This window comes from Cimex lectularius, unplaced genomic scaffold (genome assembly GCF_000648675.2).
Source record: "Cimex lectularius strain Harlan isolate CLEC.00 unplaced genomic scaffold, Clec_2.1 scaffold10, whole genome shotgun sequence".
Classification (NCBI taxonomy): domain Eukaryota; kingdom Metazoa; phylum Arthropoda; class Insecta; order Hemiptera; family Cimicidae; genus Cimex; species Cimex lectularius.
The window spans coordinates 3,144,501-3,164,539 of NW_019392665.1; the positions used below are offsets into that span (position 1 = coordinate 3,144,501).

The following is a 20,039-nucleotide window of genomic DNA, read 5'->3' on the forward strand; positions in this document are numbered from 1 at the left end:
TCGCCTTGATTGGGCAGTTGAGCCGGTTTCCGACTTCGGCCCAACGATTCCGCGCCTACTTCCGACATTCCGGCTAATGGGAAAAACGTTTTTGCTCATCCGACTGAAGAAACCCGGATTGCCTCCGCATTATTGCCTTTTGGTTTTTCAATAAAGACAATTCACCAACTGCATCGTCTTAATCAAAACCTAGATATTTTCTTTTTTCACTTGTACAGACAGTATCAGTACTTAAGCAGCGCTTGCAATAAAAAGCTCCATATTTCACACCGCCGAGAAATATTGCTCGATCTATGTCAGCTATTTGAGAGGTCTTGGGTCTCTACAGAGAGTAGGCATACCATTCGACACGAAAGTTATACTCGGGTTCAAAAGATACTTATTGGTTTTTTTGTACTCCTTTATAAAATAATTTATGCACATACGAAACGATTAAATAATAAACGTGTAGAATGTAAAGTGCCCGTGGACTCCATCGAGAGATAAACGTTGTGAGGGCTAATGCGGGTTCTCATAGTTTTCATAGTGCAGTGTGTGCGCTGTCCATGAGATAAAAATATCAATCAAAACACTTAAACTGTCCAAAGAGAACGTGTGTTGTCTGAAGGGCGTTTTACGATACAGTCCTGCAAGACTTGCCTGTTTTGCAAAACTGTATTCTAAAGACGCCGGATTCACTGCAATGTTCTTTTGTCTTTCAGATTGAATTTCCCAAGTTGATAAAACAGTCTGGGCCTTCGGGGCGTCTTTTATTTAAGTTTAACCACAAACCTTACCTCTGATTAAACTTCTTTAAATTTTGTTTATTTATTCGCTTGTAGAAGCGTGTGGTTCAGTTGACTTTGGAGAGTTGTTAAACCATTCAAAAGATCTCGATTAGGCTGTTTCCTCGAAAGATTTCCTTTATAGATTACATTAACTATTTAAAAAAATCATTGCGTTGTTGGTTAAATTGCTTTAAATAAAACTGTCTGATGACGCGGTTCTAATTTAAGAAAAAAAATTCCACTGCGCCTAATTGGCCGAAAAATAATAACAAAAAATTAGTCGATCGCCGAGGAATTTAGAGGCAATTAACGACGTAGGCCCTGCCAACTTTCGACGGCCCCACGGCTTAATCTCGGGAGCTTATTTACATTTTGATGAATATAGGCTGGGGTGGATGCACTAGGAATTTCGGCCCTCGGGAAGATCCCCGTTGAATATAAATCGCATATTTACTTTGTGACTGTCGCTACAATTTTTATTCTGCGATCTGCCCGTTTTTGACGGCAATAAATCCGACTCTGATGGTTAAAAGGTAGCAGTGCAAACGTGCCAACTGGCCACGCTCAAAATTTAACATTTGGAATATTTCATCAACATGATTGACATGGAGACAAAACAAATACACTGTCATATCAACTGTCAGCTGTGAAAAATTTCGTATTTGAATAAAATGATCGATGGTTTAAAATAAATTTAGTAACTAATAAAAGAAAATGCAAAGAGAAACTGAAAGAGAATAACTGACGCAGGTTGATACAACAGATATTTACACGTAAATAATTCCAAATAAAGGAATTATAATAGAGCAAGTTACATTTATAAAATGTTTCAAAAATATATGACAAGGAAAAACATGTATAGACAAATAAATAGGATAGTAAAAGCAAAATTTAATTTTAACAAATATTATTTTAATGCAATAGGTTTTATCTGTAAATCACGGCGCCAAAAGCTACCGTACCCGCAACGCAGCGAGGTCGTTCGGCTTGATAGACCCGTCGCGCCGTAATCTGAAATGTATAAAATTATTTAATAATATATATATTTGACTTCTGACTGTTTAATGTAAGCTTAATTTATTTGAAACTGAAAAGGAATGAAAGTGAATGGGGAAGAGGAGATTTATGAATTTCTTCAAGAAAAGTTATATCATCACTTTTTTCGGGATCTATATAGCGATTTATTAATTACTTTAAATTTTCGAGTAAGTATTTTAGATTCTCAACTCTCAAAGCTCATTAAATTTTCATTTATATAATCAAACGTAAAAACTCTAAAGTACGACAAACTTTGAGATCTAAATACGGAGTAATGGAAGATGAAAAATGTTTGCCCATAAAAACATCCAACCCGTTTGTTTTAAAGGTTAAATATGCGCTTTTTGTTTCTAAGCCGACTTATCAATACGGACAGTCAAGTTTGAAGTCCGTATAAATACGAAACTCTGGGGTGAAAATAAATCACATGGACACGTCGGAGAGCAGAGCACACCTTTTCCGTGAGGCGGTAAACAGCAATTTTCGTTCTATCCTTTTCTTTATTGTAAGGAACCATAATGTTGTAGTTGATGTGTTGATTGAAGATAGCCAATGATGTTTCTCCAGCATTTTTTCGACTGTTATGTTTTTATATTGAGACTTCGGAATCTTGTGGTAAACAGCTTACAGTGATCAGTCCACTAAAGCTGCTTCGGCAACGCATTAGATTCTTTGTCATTTAATTATAGTATTCTTTACACAATAGATATATGTTGGACCGACATTTGAACACTCGCCACACACAACCCACTGACACATTTACCATCTTGTCGTTACCTAATAAACTACGAGGTTTAGGAACTTAAATATTGCTCCAAACCACTCAGCAGGGCCATACATTTATTTTTTTAAAGGCAAGTACAAATACGACGATAAAACGTTTTATTTTGTAAGTGCGTTTATCTCGTAAACAAGGAGATTTAGGAACTTAATACTTGCGCCAATCGGCTGAGTGGGGTGTTTACATGAAAAACAAGTACCAAAAGTCGAGAAAAATAAATTTTTTCAGTTTATTTCTTTAACTATGAGATTTATGAGATTAATACTAACGCCAAACGGCTCAACAGGGTGGTTTTCTTTGACAACACGTAAATACATCGAAAATGAATTTCGGATTTTTGGCCTTTATTACGTAAATGATTATATGGAGGTTGTGAGAGCGGTCTGGTGTGACGTAGGTATGAGAAAAACATTTTCTTTGTCGTGCCAACGTTTCGATCTTTATTGAAATCATCTTCAGGGCCTGGGATTTATAAACATTGTTTAAATTTTACAAATATATGTAGGACGTGAAAAAATGAATTTATACAATGTTAGAAAATTTTAGATTAAAAAATATTAAATTTTACAATGATAGAAAATTTTAGATTAATAAATGAATAAATTTATACAATGCTAGAAAATTTTAGAGTAAAAAAATTTGTTCATACAATTCTGTAAAATTTTAGATTAAAAAAATTGAATTTATACAATGCTAGAAAATTTTAGATTAAAAAAATTAAAAAATAAATAAATAATTTTATACAATGCTGGAAAATTTTAGATTAAAAAATATTAATTTTTACAATGATAGAAAATTTTAGATTAATAAATGAATAAATTTATACAATGCTAGAAAATTTTAGAGTAAAAAAATTTGTTCATACAATTCTGTAAAATTTTAGATTAAAAAAATTGAATTTATACAATGCTAGCAAATTATAGATTAAAAAAATTAAAAAATAAATAAATAATTTTATACAATGCTGGAAAATTTTAGATTAAAAAAAAGTAATTTTTACAATGATAGAAAATTTTAGATTAAAAAATAAATTTATACAATGCTAGAAAATATTTGAGCAAAAAAATGTGTTCATACAATGCTAGAAAATTTTAGATAAAAAATGGATTTATTCAATGCTAGAAAATTTTAAATTAAGAAAAAAATGAATAAATTTGTAGAATGCTAGAAAATTTTAGATTATCTAAAAAAATGATTTTTTAATCTAAAATTTTCAAACATTGTAAAAAAAAATTTTTTTTTAAACTAAAATTTTCGAGCATTTTATAAATTTATTGTTTTAATCTAAAATCTTCTAGCATTGTAAGAAAACATTTTTTTTATTCTTAAATTTTCTAGCACTGTATAAATTCATTTTTTTACATCTTACATGTAGTTGTACAATTTTAACAATATTTATAAATCCCAAGCCCTGAAGATGATCTCAATAAAGATCGAAACGTTGGCGCGAAATGTTTTTCTAAAACCTGCGACACACCAAACCGCATCTCACAACCTCAAAATAATCATCAATTAACGGTCACGATGAGATTTACGAATTTAATTCTTGCGCCAATGGACTTAGCAGGTTTGGTGTAGACTGGCCATGTCATTGCTCTGCAGATAAGCTCTTTCTTTAATCGGTCTTTAAGAAGACTTAACCATCAGTGAGAAGCTGAAGAACGATTTTGAGACGTCCTCAGACTTGTATCTAAAGACGGGCAGACCCTGGTAATCAACCTGATTAGGGTCTGATTACTCTGGAGAGCAGTAAATACAATTGGAGGAGGGTGGCCGGCATTAAGCGCCAGAAAGTTATCCCTACGGGGGGGGAGGCAGATGGGTTCCAGAGCGGACAAATTAATAGAGCCCTAACGAGCGGTTATCTACGTTCTTGAAGCAATAGCCGTGCGTTGTTTGTAGCAGGGGATTGGTTAGGTGGAAGGAAGGGGCTGCAAAACTTTGCTAATAGCACAAAACTCAGGCAGCTCTTCCAGGGGGGCGAAACCTCCCCGCAAGTTGGGGCATAAATTGAGCTCGGGGAACCCCCTTCGGCCCCACGACCCCAATATTCCGGTCCGACCCTTACTCTAATAACTGGGTAATATCCTCCGGGGGCGACTTTTTTTTTTCTTTTTGGTCGTTAGGGGAAGTGAAAGGGGGAATAAATAACGTTCGCGCGTCCCCTTAGCCGAGGTGTAAACAGTACGGCTAACGAACTCGAAGGGAAGCCTCCTCCGATGGCAAACCCGGTTAACTCAACGTCTTTACGAGAACGCTTTTTATCTCCTCCTCTCCTCGAGGGGATTCTCATAAATCCCTCGGATTAATTGAAAGGATCCTACCCGCGTGAAACGTTAGATTTTCTAGAGTTGCCAACGCAAAAAATCAATTAATTTCAGCACCAGCGGTTCTAAGACGCTCTTTAACATCAAAAGCCAACAATACATAAAATAAACTTTTTCTCTGGTTAAACAAATCCACAAGCTGCTAAAAAAACCTAAGTCTGTTATGAGAGAAAATGATTTAACCTAAGCTCGATGGTTTTATTGAAAAAGTGTATATTACTCGTACCATATTTACATTTTATCGACATTAAACTATCCTAAGAATCACAAATTTTACTGAAATGTAGCCCGTCAAAATAAACGTTTATTCTGCGTCTTAACCAAGAAAAAACTTCAGAGCAACATTTCACTTTAATCATTCGCCAAATGATACTCATAAAATGAAATTCGGCAGAATCGTTTAAGTTTCCAACTTTAAAACTATTTTATTAGGTTTTGTCGTCCGCTTGACCAAATAAATTCTTTTCAATTAATTAAGGTTTTGGTTGAGATAAAAAAGTCAGTGTCACAAGAGGGATTCGAACCCACAACCTTCGGTTAAATTCGCCGCTGCTCTACCACTTGAGCTCATCTCAACCCTTTTTTAATTTTCCTTCCTTTTTGCCATTTTTCAAAAGGTAGGGTTAAGATGGGAAGTTAGTGTCCGAGTGGATCGAAGTCACGATACTCAAGTGGTAGAGCAGCGGCGTATTTAGCCGAAGGTCGTGGGTTCGAATCTCGCTTGTGACGCTGACTTTTTTATCGCAACCAAAACCTTAATTAATTTAAAACTATTAATAAAATCTTGTTAAAAACGCTTAAAGTAATCCGCCTAAGTGTCTAGTAATCGTTTTGCGAGGCTTCTAGAAAAAGTTATATCTCACTAGTTGATAATCAAAAATTAACGAGTAAAAATATTATTGTTTGATCAAGATTTCGTTTTAATTGCATTGCAATCGGTCTGGAGGCATTTGCTCGGTTTTAATGTGAATTCCGTCTGTGCAAAGAAGTAAGGAACTTAGTTTATTTAATAATTATATAACATCAAATTTGTAAATAAAAGTAAAGGAAATTTATTGAAGTTGATGTTTAAGTTTGCGGAATTTGACAAAGAGATTTGAAGGAAATCCCCTAAAGTTTGAATTGCTTTGTCAGTGACCGCTACAAAAGTTATTGCTCCTGTTATCTCACAAATGGATATTCAGAACATATGAAATTTTCAGAAAAAAGTAAACTTTTTGACCCAAGTCGGGTAAAGCAGACGAGACTTCAGACTTTTTTGCATTTAACGGTGCTTTCACTGAATGATGGGTTTTTTAATGTTGAGTTGCTTCGGAAGATTGTTAGGTTGCTTCGAAAGAAGGGAGTATCTAAAAAGAGTATCCTTTTGAATTAGTAATTCCTGTACACCTTCAGATTGTTCCTCCATCTTCTTTTTAACTTTAGTGTTTGGTTTCTGTTCTTCATTGGCGGCTTCTTGACTAAAGATAATGGATTCCGATACAGAGTTTTGTCTTTTGGAAAATACGTTTTACAGTTCTCACTTCAACAGAAAATAAACGACTATGAGACAAAAAAATGATGCGGAAAAGCCTCTAGTGAAAATCTACAAAAATCGAGTTACTTGTTTTCTAAACAAAGGAATAGAATTTAAAATTCTGCTGAAATATCATATTGATGATTTTTTGTTCCTACATCTTTTTATGGCAGTTGCTACTCCTGAAAAATCATTTTTCCACATAAAAATGTCCATTTTCTGAATGCTATCAACAATTGTTATAATCATTACGTAGAGATTTTATAATAGGTTTGCGTAAGGAATTTTAAACGTAATGTTTTTTATTATCGCTTAACTGCTAAGATCATTGTGACATGTTCGAAGAGAAAAAAATTTCAATTTTGAAAATATTTACTTTTAAAAAAAATCAGATTTCTACCAAATTAAAAACACTTAATTTAGAAACATTTGCTGTAACCCCACAGTATTTCTATTACATTTATAAACTTGCATATAAAATTTTAGTTAAATTGACTAAACCCTTTTCGAGAAAATCGTAAATATATTTTCTTATCGTCTGATTGGTCTTGAATTATTTTAAATTTTGTTAAAATCAGTTCAGAGGTGTTTACCTCAAAGCTTGCCTTTTCTTACCTATTTTATTTTATAGTAGATTAAAATGAAATAAATTTTAACTGAATCTCCAAACCGATTTAGGCCAATTTAATTAACTCTAAAGTTAATTAAAAATAGAAATCAAGTAAATACTAAATACAAATTTAAATAGTAATTAATTAAATAGTAATAAAATAAATAAAATAAAGATATATAAAATGGTTGAGACTTATAACAATTTGTATATTAATATTGAATTTTTATGAAACTATTAGTTTGTTGTTCATTATATCATTTTTATTGTATGCCAGTTATCGGTATTTTTTTAATAGAATCACGTTAGTTGTTACGGATTAAAATTCATGAAAATAGTCTGTGAGTTATTTTGGTACATATTTGGGAAGTTTTAATTCGGTGATTTTTAAAATATTATTCTTTACTTGCTATATTTTATTTTGCCTAACTTGCTAAATTCAGAGCACTAGAACAAATTGTTATTTTATCACAATTTTATACTTTTATATTTTATTGTTTGTTGATGTCAAATAGAAGAAACATGAATCTTGTGCAGTAGAGAAAGATTAAGCTCGTTAAAAGCTGATACATCGTTGAATTCATTTTTTAATAACTTCTCTAATTTCTTGTTGAATTTCAAGAGTAAAACTGCCTGTTATATTTTTTTTATCACCCCATTCTCATGCCTCGTCATATATAATTGAATCCATTTGAGGACGTCAACCTGAGCGGGTTGAAATTGCGAGAAGGCTGCCGAGTTATGTGTAATGGTAATTGTGTCATTTGTAAACCAGGGCGGCTGGAAATGGGGACGGGGACGGAAAGTGTGTCTGCCACGGGTGTACCGCTGATGAGCCCTTGCTGTGGAAAATTCGCCCTCGGACATTTCACCCGTCACGTCATTAATTCAACTCGACACGGCAACTACTGTTTCATATTTATGATTTTTTCACTCTCCTCTCTTTTTTTCCCCCCATCACGGACTGAAAGCCTTCTCTGTTACACGAGCGTGTCAATATCCTTTACGTGAAACTGGGAGACACCGGACCTGTTTTTTCATATATTTTCTAATATTGAATCTAAAAGTAAATAGCAATTTTATTCGCCTCCTGTATAAAAGAGATTGCATATAAAAGGCACATTCAATTCTCTCTAACTCTTTTTAATATATCTCTAGTTGATGTTCACTTATGATTTTCTGTCATTACAAAATATTTTCAACAAATTATATTCACACTTCCCAGATACATCTTGTAAAAATATACATGTATATAAATCAATAATTCCTGCAAATAATTTACTATATGTCAAACAGAAAAAATTTAAACAATTTATGTTAGTTTCAATATATTCATGGTTTTGTGATGCTATTTAAATCGTACAATTTTTAAAATGGTCCGAAAAAAGCAATAAATGTGTATTTCTTTAAACAAACATTATTGCAGTGAATAACCATCAGGAATTTATTTAAAAACCAGGAAATTTAAAAAAAACTTAATCTATTGTCAAACTTTTCAAAAAATATATTCACTTTTTCAAAACTTTAAAACTATTATTAATAAATTACAAAATTACTTAAATTATTTACAAAATGAAACCTATCGGATCAATTATAATAAAATTATAATTTTATTTAATGTGATTGAGATCAAACTCCGTTCATTAGAAATATAAACTCTATCCGGTTATTTTACCCATGGTTGCCAACTATTAAAAATTTTATCTAATTTTACTCTACTATAAAATAAGACACGACAAAATAGTAGGAGTAATAATAGGAAAATTTATCCTAACTGATTAGAACTAAATTTAAATGGAAACAATACAAATCAGACCTTAAAAAACAAGGAAAATGTGTAATATTTTCAAAACATGTATTATCAATTTGTCTAAAACTGTATATGATCGATTATAAATGTGTAGTAAATAGTTTTGGCTGCCAAAACGTTCATTATTAGTTTCAGTTAAAAAGAAGTTTAAAGTTTTAAAAAAGGTCAATTTTTGGAAAATATAATATTTTTATCTATAAACTATATATTATTTTTATAATTCTTTACTCCTAATTGTTCTGAAATGTCTACATACTGATTATAAAAATTAATTATCAAAATTGGTAAAGAACATTTAGATAAAACTATATTTTTATGCTTGAAAATGTGATTTTTCGGGAAAGACACAAAAGCGTCATAAAAATATGTAATTTTGGCAAAAAATTGTCAATATGACATTTCAATGGGATCTATTCCATTGTTCAGAAACTAATATTTGGTTTTACAGTGGAACTTCACTAGAAACCTTCTGAGTTCATTTTTTGGGGATTTGTTTATGTTGGGTAGTGTAAAACGAGTTTTCTAAAATGCTAAAAAGGCTTTAACCTTAACCCGATATCTTTAACCGAGAAACCACCCAAAAGCATGTAAAGCAAGCGCCAAAACCAAAATGAACTTGAAGGTATGTGTACGAAAATGCTGAAACTGGCTAGTCAAAAATAAGCTCAGGAGCGTTAAAAAAATGATGATACTAATGAATTTATATTTAATGTGTATTATATTTGTGATTTTTTAGTTAATTCGTGCTTTAAGTTATAATTCAACACTAAAGGGTTTAGGAAGATAAAATAATTAAAGGAGTCATAAACTCGGGTAATTTGTAAAAAAAACTGTATATTATATGGTACAATAGACGTGTGAGGGCCCGGATGAAAAGTGTTCAAAGCGAGTAGAACGATTTTGGAAGCTGGAAATGGTGAACAAAAGATTCCCTATAAACGGGTTTCTCATGGCGTTTCATTGTTCCATTTCCGATATATTTCTGAACAATGAGGAATAAAACCTAATCCGGATCTTAAAGCAAATCAGAACATAATGGTTTATTTTTTAAAATTCTAAACTAGTGTTCAATAGACTCTTCACTATATTCATACCCATTCACTATTAATGGTCTTTTTGCTTTTTTTAAAGTGATTATATTATTTTTAATGTGACACTTTGCAGTTCCATAAGATTAGTTTCGACGTTTTTGCTAATTTATTGAGTAGGCAGGTTTCTACCGCGATTTTCCCCTTTTTTTTAAAGGTAAGTATGATGTTATGTGGTCAGTATGTAGGATTTTATTTCCCACAATTCTTGCCTGTTGGGACCAAGAGTTTTTGTTTCCCTGGATGAGATTTTACAAGTTTCTTTTATTATTTTTAACCCGGGGTGCATAAGCCTTTCTTTCTTTTTGCGATTGTTTCGTTCAACTTTTACCACACTTCAGTAACTATGTAGCACGAATAGTAACGATGTGTCAATCAAAACAACAGAATACTCCAGCACCAAACAAAAATAAGTTGGTTTTTTTTCGTTTTTTTTTTTTTTTTTTAATTAAGATATTATTTGGTTGAATTCTGGCGGTTTTTATGTATACGGCGTTTACGATACAGTTTGGCATAGCAGGCGTGTGTTGCAGAACTGTATCACAAAGCGCCGTGAATTAGTGCGCCTTGACCGTTGTTTTACTGATTGCCTATGTATTTTCTCTCTCTCTCTCTCTCTCTCTCTCTCTCTCTCTCACACACACACACACACACACACACACACACACACACACACACACACACTATTTATGTATTGCTCAATAAAATCTACAGGTTAAATAAAGAATTAAACGAATTTAAAATACAAAAAGAGTCCAGTGATTAACGTCATAATAATTCTATTCGAAATATAACTAAAACCAAACGGTTCATAGAATTAGAAGTAGACCAATCCTAAGGCTTTTGTTTGATGTCATAGTGGATTGTCAGAAATGTTAAACTCTCTGATATGCGAGGGAACAGCGTTGCGTATCAATTACTGCTCTAATTATTTCTGACTTATGGGATTGTGTGGTACGAGAGGAATTGATCTGGAGGAGATCGTACAGACGAATTGATCCTTAAAGCATCGCTACGTCTATTGATTGCATTATATCTAATCACATCCGGAAACCAGCGTGTATGTTTTGAATAATTAGGAAAGAATAATTTTTTGAATCGCTGGTAGACCCGAAAAAAGAAAGAAGAAAATATTCATATTTAAAAGAAAATATGTAAACTAATCTTAAATTCGTATAGTCAAAAATAGGGTTAGTGTTATGTTATACACATATTTTTCAATTATTTTATTTACTGTACTTAAAAAAATCATTTAAATTTTTCAGGGTTATCAGAATATCATTACATTTCTGTAACACAGTAACGAATTGGTTAATAAATTCAGTTGTTAACTTATAAAGTTTTTAATTGTCGTAAAATTACTTTCTTTAAATAAAATATACGATAAACAATGTATTATATAAAATATAAAAACGGCAGCACTTTCTTAAAATCTTACAAAAACATGAGTGGCATTGTTTGCACTATTTTTCTAATTATAATTAAAAATAAATGTATATTTTGGGACAGAATTCAATACACACACGTGTCTCATTTGTAGTCATTCTCGTTCGAATGCAAATTGTAAGACGATGTTCGCAATTGAACAATCCGCTTGTCTATGTAAAGCTGGGTGAATTTCCTTTTGATTTTCTCCCAACTTTATATCAAGTATGTGCCTCCGGCGTCAATTAGTGTTCTTAGCTATAACATGATCATTTCTAACGATTGACTTGGTACCAATTCTCTTGATTTTAATGTGAATTTAGTAAATTGTAAGGTTATTGTTTATATTTTGATCAGGCATGAGAAAAAATAAGTTACATTTTGTCAAAATATTTGTTTTATTTCTTTCAATTGATGATTATTGATCATTTCTGCTTACCTAGTTTTGCTGTTTTGGACCTGCCAGGTTATAAGAAAGGTGACCAATACGAACCCAAAACTTACCTGAAATATCAAAACATTGAGGGTATACAGACCAAAATGATCTGTTACGAAAAATTTACAAATGCATTACCCTGCAGTCGACGTAGGGAAATTTCATAATATATTACTTTAGTCTTTTCAAAATCTGTTTAAAAACACACGCGTTTTTTTAATAAATTTTCCAAATATTATAAAGATAAAGTGAATATTCACAATTTATCCATTTTTTGGGGGAAAATTGGCCTCTTTACTTGCCTCAACTTCCGTAGGAATTAATTTCATCCCTCGAGTCCCGCCCTGCTAATCGTTGATTAAATCCGTGAGCCGGACTATTGCTCAGAAGTGGTATCAATTTGTCTCATTTAGGTCTCGCCCTCCAGATCCACTTTTTCGCCCCAACTGGTGCTGCACTTGTTCACATTTGAATCAAAAGGCAATTACCTCTTCCGGATGTCGCACAACAAACAATTCAAAAAGTGATTAAGCCCCTAACGCCGGATTGTATTCACGCCTACCTTTTTCCCTTTAGCTCATCGGTTTCTTATTACATCGTGGCGATTCGAATCTCACTCGAAGCCGTGTTACGACGGTTATATTAGTTTTTCTAAATATCATTTGTTTTTCAATCTCAGTGAACATTCAATATATATTCATAAATAACATAAATGTGATACGAAGGACAACGAATTTTTCTAAAAATTGTAGACATATATGTGATATAGATGTGGTCTGAAATATAATTTCACATCCCGCTTTCTTCAAATCAAGAATAGTTTCAACAAATTTTTAAATGGTGATCTTCACCAAAATTTCAGCGTAGAAATTGAAAGCGTAATAAATTCTGTAATATTGGTACATGGTATTTTCTGAAATTACCGTCTATTTTATATGACATCATATTTCTCTCTTGTATTTATGAAGTTAAATTATTTCTAAAAAATAACACAAAACTCGAGAATTGGTTGAAAATTAACGAAGTTTCGTTTGTTTAAAGTTTACACAGGTTGTCGTATCCAGACTCTTGTAGACCTCGTTATCGATTGGGTTCGATACCCCCCGTGGCCACTGGCATTTTTTGAACCGTACACAACGATATAACGTGTCGTAACATAAATGAAATTTTTTAAAAAAATATTACTCAACTTTTCACATAGTAGCTGCTGAAACTATTTTGCAAACAAATCGTTGCTGAGGGTTGTGTCTGAGGGAACATTGGTTTGACGTTTTGACCAGCAGCAATGATTCATTCTTTTAATTTTTGTACTGATTTCGACAAAATGTTCGAATACACTTCATTTTTCAGACATTCCTAGGAGAAATAGTCGTAGTGAATACGCAAAAAGATTTGTCCAATACAATGAATGCGGTTTGACTTATTTATTCGGAAAGAGTGAGAGGGGAAAGAGAGAGAGAGAGAGAGAGAGAGAGAGAGAGAGAGAATAATTGATGAAGATTTCATTTTACCTGGAAAAATGAGGACTCTTGGACCGATCTGAGAGAGTATGAGAGTAAATTAGAAAAAGAGAGAAAGAGTGAATTGATTTGAATTGAAAGTTTTATTTACAAAATTTCGCAAGATTAGATATCGTTTATCTTTCCTATAATAACATGTGCTAGAAAAAGAGAGAGAGCGATAATAAAAAGCAATAATTGCAGAACAAATGCTTAGTAAGACAATTAATTTGGTCAGTTGAGATATAATTACATCAAACTGAAAAGTGGAAATAATAATAGAATAAAGATGGTAGAACAATAAGAACGAAATAGAGAGAAAGAGAGAGAGAATGCAATAATAAACAGCAATAATTACAGAAACATGCTTAGGAAGACAATTAATTTGGCCAGTTTTGATATAATTACATCAAACTGAAAAGGGAAAATAATAAGAAGAAAAATGGCAAAAAGGAAAAAAAAATCAAAAGATGCTGTTGAGATCGGAAGTTAGTGGCCGAGTGGATCGAAGTCACGATAGCTCAAGTGGTAGAGCAGCAGCGTATCTAGCCGTAAGTCGTGGGTTCGAATCCCGCTCGTGACACTGACTTTTTTATCTCAACTAAAAACCTTAATTAATTGAAATATATTAATTGCTCTAGCGGATAAGAATAAAGATGGTAGAATAATAAGAATAAATAGATAGAAAGAGAGAGAGAGAGAGAGAGAGAGAGAGAGAGAGAGAATAAATAGCAATAATTTCAAAACAAATGCTTAGTAAGACATTTAAGTTGGTCAATTCAGATATAATTACATCAAACTTAAAAGAGCAAATAATAATAAGAATAAATATGGTAGAATAATAAGAATAAATAGAGAGAAAGAGCGAGAGAGATAAATGGATGGATAATGATAGACAGCAAAAGAGAGAGAAAGAGAGAGAGAGAGAGAGCAAAAAAGAAGAGAGAGTGCAGTGTAGAGCAAGAATTTGGGTACGATTTTTTTTTATCGGGCTGATCTGAAGAAATATATAGCAAAAGAGATAATTTTGGACTAAGTTTCCTTTCGCACATTTCATTACATACAAGTAACATTTTGAATTTTGATACTTTCAAATAAAGAAAAAGAGATATGGGAATAGTGATTGAGAGAATAAGATACGGTTATTTTGTTTAGCAGGCTCGAATCTGGGTAGCATTATGAAGTTTGATACGGTCAAAACAAAAAGAAAATGAAGTACCTATATTGAAAACGGCAGAGAGATTAAAGCATTTTAAAAGCTTTCCTTTGTTCATTTCACGTCTTTCCATATCCTTGAAAAGGGAATAATCGATTCGACGGGAGTCGAGAGGAAAGTGAAATTGGGGGTGGCGACCCGAATTGCCAAAGTCACTCTTCATTTCCCTCGTCTACACATGTAACCGTTTCGTTAAAAGGAGAAAATCCACCCTCAGCCCCCCCCCCGGCTCTCCCAAGGGTGCCATTAGTCAAACGGTGAAAAATGGGGCCGCTCTTTCATTAACAGCTGGGAATTTGTCTGAACCGGTACACTTTTCATGAAATACGGCTTGCCGCATATGGACCTTGTACCAATTAGGGTCATCGGGGTGAAAAGCGACGACCCCGCATTGCAGGTGTGTGACCTAGCTGGAATCAACGGCATAAGTTTCTTTTTATTAGAATTACTCGAAAAGCTCTTAATTTTTCCCTATGTCCTCCTAATCATTTTTGATAATTGTTTCTACAGACTATGGATGTGGTATTTACTGGGTGGGTAAAATTTAAACCAAATTGGGTCTGATGGAGGCGATAATGTTTGAGTTGAAACGGGACCAGCAGGACCGAATCGGATTGGCGAACGAGTCGGTCACAGGTGAGGTCTTTTGGACGACCTCGTTCCGCCGTGATCAAAGTATGCTTAGAAACATAAATCGTCTTCTAGTTTACCCTAGTTGAAAGGGTTTAAGCACTGCAACTTCAACGGCAATTAATTCACCCAGAACCTACCGTTTAAACTGGACTTTGTTTTTGCTTGTTTTTTCCAGTGGAACTGCGGCCATGGGTCGTCGCCTGCCTGATGGTCGTCGTCGTGGCCGGCATCGGCCTAGGACTCGCACTGTTTTTGACGAAAGGTGACACGCAGGAAGAAGAACACCTTGAAATGCTAGACACTGTAAGGAGGATTCTCACCGAAGTGCCTCTCATTGACGGGTATGACTTTTTAAAAATAAAATTCTCCCCTTATATCCCTAAATTAACTTTTTCACCCTCACTTAACATAAAGTTTAAAAAGTATTTATTATTTATAATTGGCTGACATGATAATGCTTTTTTCTCATCCAGATCTCACTAAGCCGCCTTAATAACAATAAAAAAAAATTCCTTTTTGAAAACAACATCATCAATAACATAAATGACCGGCCGGCGACCCCTCACTGTTTATTGATCACGGGCTTCCGTCCGAATGAGACCAATGGGGATTTCTTTTTAAAAACATGTGAACATATACACTTTTCCCATGGAACGGATTGAAAGGAACTTTTTTTGTTCGGGTGTGTGAGTGTGTGCGGAGGAATCATAAAAAAAAGCAACAGGCAGTTTATCTTTCAATAGGAGGCAGTGAGAGGTTAAAAATTAACGATGGAACGCCATACATCGCTCCCCGCAAAAAAGGAAAATTACTAACTACAGCCCTTCCGACAATCGTTTTTTCTTCTTTTCATAACAAAATTATGCTTCGAACCCGTTCTCGACATTGTTTTTTAAACCTTAATAGCTTGATGAATTTTCTAACCAGAGCAAAATTTAATACGTATAAAACATTTGTTTATATGTTCATCCTTCTTTCTACAAATTCTGACGTATTTATTATCCTATTGTCTTCCTTCATAAGGTATGATTTGCCCACTTAAGAATAATATTAATTCCAATTAATTATTCTTTTTATCTAAGGTCCTAGTTGAGATAAAAAAGTCACTGTCATGAGTGAGATTCGAACCTACGATCTTCGGCTTGATACGCCGCTGCTCTACCACTTGAGCTATCGTGACTTCGATCCTCACGGACACCAACTCTCCATCTCAACCTACAACCGTTCGAATTTTCTCTCTTTTTGCCATTTTCAAATGTCGTGGTTCCTCTTTTTAATCTCAACCAAGACTTTACATAAAAAGAATATTTAATTGAACAAAGTTGGTCAAAAGTAATTAATTGAACTTGATCAATTCACCACTAAAGCATAAGTGAAGAAATATTTTTGTTGCTTTGTCGTTTTCCGTCAAATTTTCTCTGCCTATAATCGCTGCTTTGATCAATCAGAAGTTTCGGCTTCTCACCCTCATCAACAAGAATTGAGTTTTCTGGTAACTGAAGTGTTTGTTCATAATCGTTGTGAAATATTCCAAACCTGGAATTTTGGGCTTTTTCAAATCCATTTTTTAATCACGTTGAATATGTTGTTTTCGTATATTTATAAACTTTTAAGTGTGACCAGTTTTTCTACTTTTTGTATTTTGGTTTGAATTTTCGTCTCTGTCCCCAAATTATTTCAAACATTTTTTTTTAATTTGTTTTATATTTGTGCCCATTGAATTTTTCTACAATTCCAATTGTGTTTTCTTGCCCTTAGTGCAATTTGCGTAATTTATTGAATATATTTGTATCTTTTCTTAACCTCTGTTCAACAAGTTTCTCGACCTCTTTTCTTTTTGTTTGTTTGCTTGTTGATTGTGTCAATGGTGTTCCTCCTGTTTTGTTTTTTGTTTTGTGTTTTTCGGGCCAAATATATTGCACTGTATTTATATTTTATCTTTATCATTAATGTTTAACCTTTCCACTAGGAGTGAAAATGTTCTATGTTAATTGTACATTATTACTATCGCTTTTTCTGTCAAATTCAACTTTTTAAATTACAAATTAACCTTTTTTTCTTTTTTAAAATTTCAAATTAGCTCTTATTGACTTCAAATTAACTGTTTTAATTTCAATTTAAGCTTTTCTTAAATTCCGAGTTAACTCTCTATAACTTCATATTAACCTTTTTAACATCAACTTAATTTTTTTCAATTTCGTGTTATGCACTTCTTCATATTAACATGTTTTTTTCCGAAATCATTTCAACTTTAAATTTACTCTCTTTAATCTCAAATTAACCTTTTTTAATTTAAAATTAACACTTTTTAACTTCAAATAACTTATAAAAACAAGAGACGTAATGAAATGTAAACATGTAATATAAAATTCCTGCATTTCTAAAAAAAAAAATAAAACATAAAATAATGTAACTCTTCATAAGAAAATTCAAAGTAAAATTAGAAATGATATCAAATTAAATACATAAAAACAATCTTTTTTTATTTAGGCTGTTAAAAGAAAATTAATTAATTTTAAAAATTAAATCAAATTTAATTTAACAGAAGATCGTATTAAAGTGAAAATTAGAAATTATATAAAATTCAATGTACAAATAATTTTCTCTTTATTTAATTTAAGAATTGTTTAAATGAAAATAATTAACTTTTTAGACGACCATATTAATTAAAATTAAAAATAAAATTAATGTACAATTAAATATAAAAAAAATGTCTTTTCTTAATGTGATATCTATTTAAATATAAAATAATTTGTTTCTTCAAAAACCTTGATTCTCACTTTTCTCAAATTAAAACAAAAATCTTTTATTTTTATGGTTTATGTTTGGTGTGTGGTGTTTAGTGACCATTAATTAATGATTATTTTGAAATCGTGAGATGCGTTTTTAAAAACATTTTCTTTATCGTGCCCACGTTTCGATATTTATTGAGATCATCTTCAGGGCGTGGGATTTATTAACATTGTTTACATTTTACAGATGCATGTAGGACGTACAACATCGCTGTTTCCTGTGGGATTCAGGGCTAATTAGCTATTTAAAATACAAAATTAATTATTAAAATAAAGATTTTATGATGATTAAAAATGATGTAATTAAAACATTGAAAAAATTCAGAAAATATAAAATAATGTAAAATTTAAAACACAACGTTGTTACAAAATTATAAAAAAACAATATTATAATTAAAAATGTTATTAAAATAAAAGAAAGGAAAATAATATAATTCACGAATACTCTAGATCAATGTATTCTCTTGATGACAAAAAGCAAATTCACCTGTTCCTGCCAAGTTTTAGACCTATTTTAAAGTCATCATCAGGCCGTATACTAATTTCACATTACGGAAAACATATTTGTTCAATTGATTTATCAATAATTTTTCATAATGTGAAATTATTACAGGCCCTGATGTTGACCTTAAAAGTAGGTCAAAAGCTTGGCAGAAACAACAGATTTGCTTTTTTGTTCAAGACAACACTTTGATCCAGAGCGTTCGTGAGTGAAAAGGTGATCGATACTTCTAACATTGAAAAACAAAATATTTCTAAAATTAGTACTAATTTGCTCTTACAATGAAGGATAAACACAGACTAATAACTAAAACTGCTATTAATTAATAACATGCAATCAATTTTTGTTCATAAAATACAATTGCGGTAATACAGTATTTACAATGTTTTGGCTTTCTGTAACATTTTTGACCTGCAACTTTGAACTTGAGCTTTCATGCTTCCCAGATTTGTTAGTGAAATCTGAAGAGCCAGAACTATCAGCATTATAGGTCAAACTATTTTTTTCATTACCCGTTATCAAAGTGTAAGAGAAGATCCAATATCCATAACATTTTGAACTAAAGTCAAAGAGACGGATTTTGAGAGGTAAAATAAATTATATAAAATGAATTTATTTATCTTCTGACAAACACAAAGAGTTTATTAAAATGATTGGTCGGTCAATTTCACAATTGTGCCACTTTTCCTGTTAAATTCTCACAGGAATGCTATAAATCTCTCCCCAGAACGAAGATAGGTTACTTTAGCGTGAATGTAGCCACCTGCAGTTGTGTCATTTTTTTCTATAGTTCCCCCAGCACAGAAAAAAAATTTGACTTGTGTTACTTTCCTTATGGTTGTTGCGATGAGTTCATACCCTTATATGCTTCAGATATCGAAGTGTAAACTTACTACTGGGCTATAACGCTTTTTTTTAAGTCTGAGGGTAGGCCACACCTTTCTCTGGGAGACGGTAATTCCTCTGTTTTCTGTACTCTCTTGGGGAAGTGATATAAGTTAGCCTTGTCTGACCTATCAGCAGGCCCATCAATACAATATTTTTACCCACGATCCCCCAAATTCATAGGAAGCTATTTACCGATTCTTTGAATTAGAAAATCAAGAATATATTTCAGAAAATGTGACGGAAAAAATGTGGAAATAGAATTTTTTTTAAGGTTAACCTCCATATTCAAGGCTGTAATATTTTAATTAGAAAAACAATTGAAAACTATGTTCAATTAATAATGCAAATGTGTGGTGATTAGTGACCGTTAATCCATATTTATTTAGAAATCGTGAGATGCGGTCTGGTGTGATGTAGGTTTCAGAAAAACATTTTCGTTATGGCGCCAACGTTTCGATCTTTATTGAGATCATCTTCAGAGCCTGGGATTTACAAACATTGATTACATATAGCAATTACTAATTCACTACTTTCGTGGTCCGCTTGACCAATTAATAGATGACAATTAATTAAGGTTTTTAGTTGAGATGAAAAAAAGCTAATGGCACAGAGGGATTCGAACCCACGACCTTCGGCTACATACGCCGCTGCTCTACTACTTGAGCTATCGTGACCTAGATCGACTCGGACATCAACTCCCCATCTCAACCC

The 20,039-nt window shown here is 32.5% G+C and overlaps 1 protein-coding gene across 3 annotated transcripts in view; it reads left to right on the forward strand.

Annotated features, from left to right (window-relative positions):
* The window catches only part of LOC106667419 (dipeptidase 1-like), a 357,350-nt gene that overhangs the window by 277,284 nt on the left and 60,027 nt on the right, over nucleotides 1-20,039 (forward strand). For all 3 annotated transcript variants that reach the window (XM_024225054.1, XM_014395364.2, XM_024225055.1), the window contains one exon: nucleotides 15,322-15,487. In XM_024225054.1, coding sequence (XP_024080822.1) covers nucleotides 15,322-15,487 — 166 coding nt within the window. The remainder of the gene's footprint in view (nucleotides 1-15,321; nucleotides 15,488-20,039) is intronic.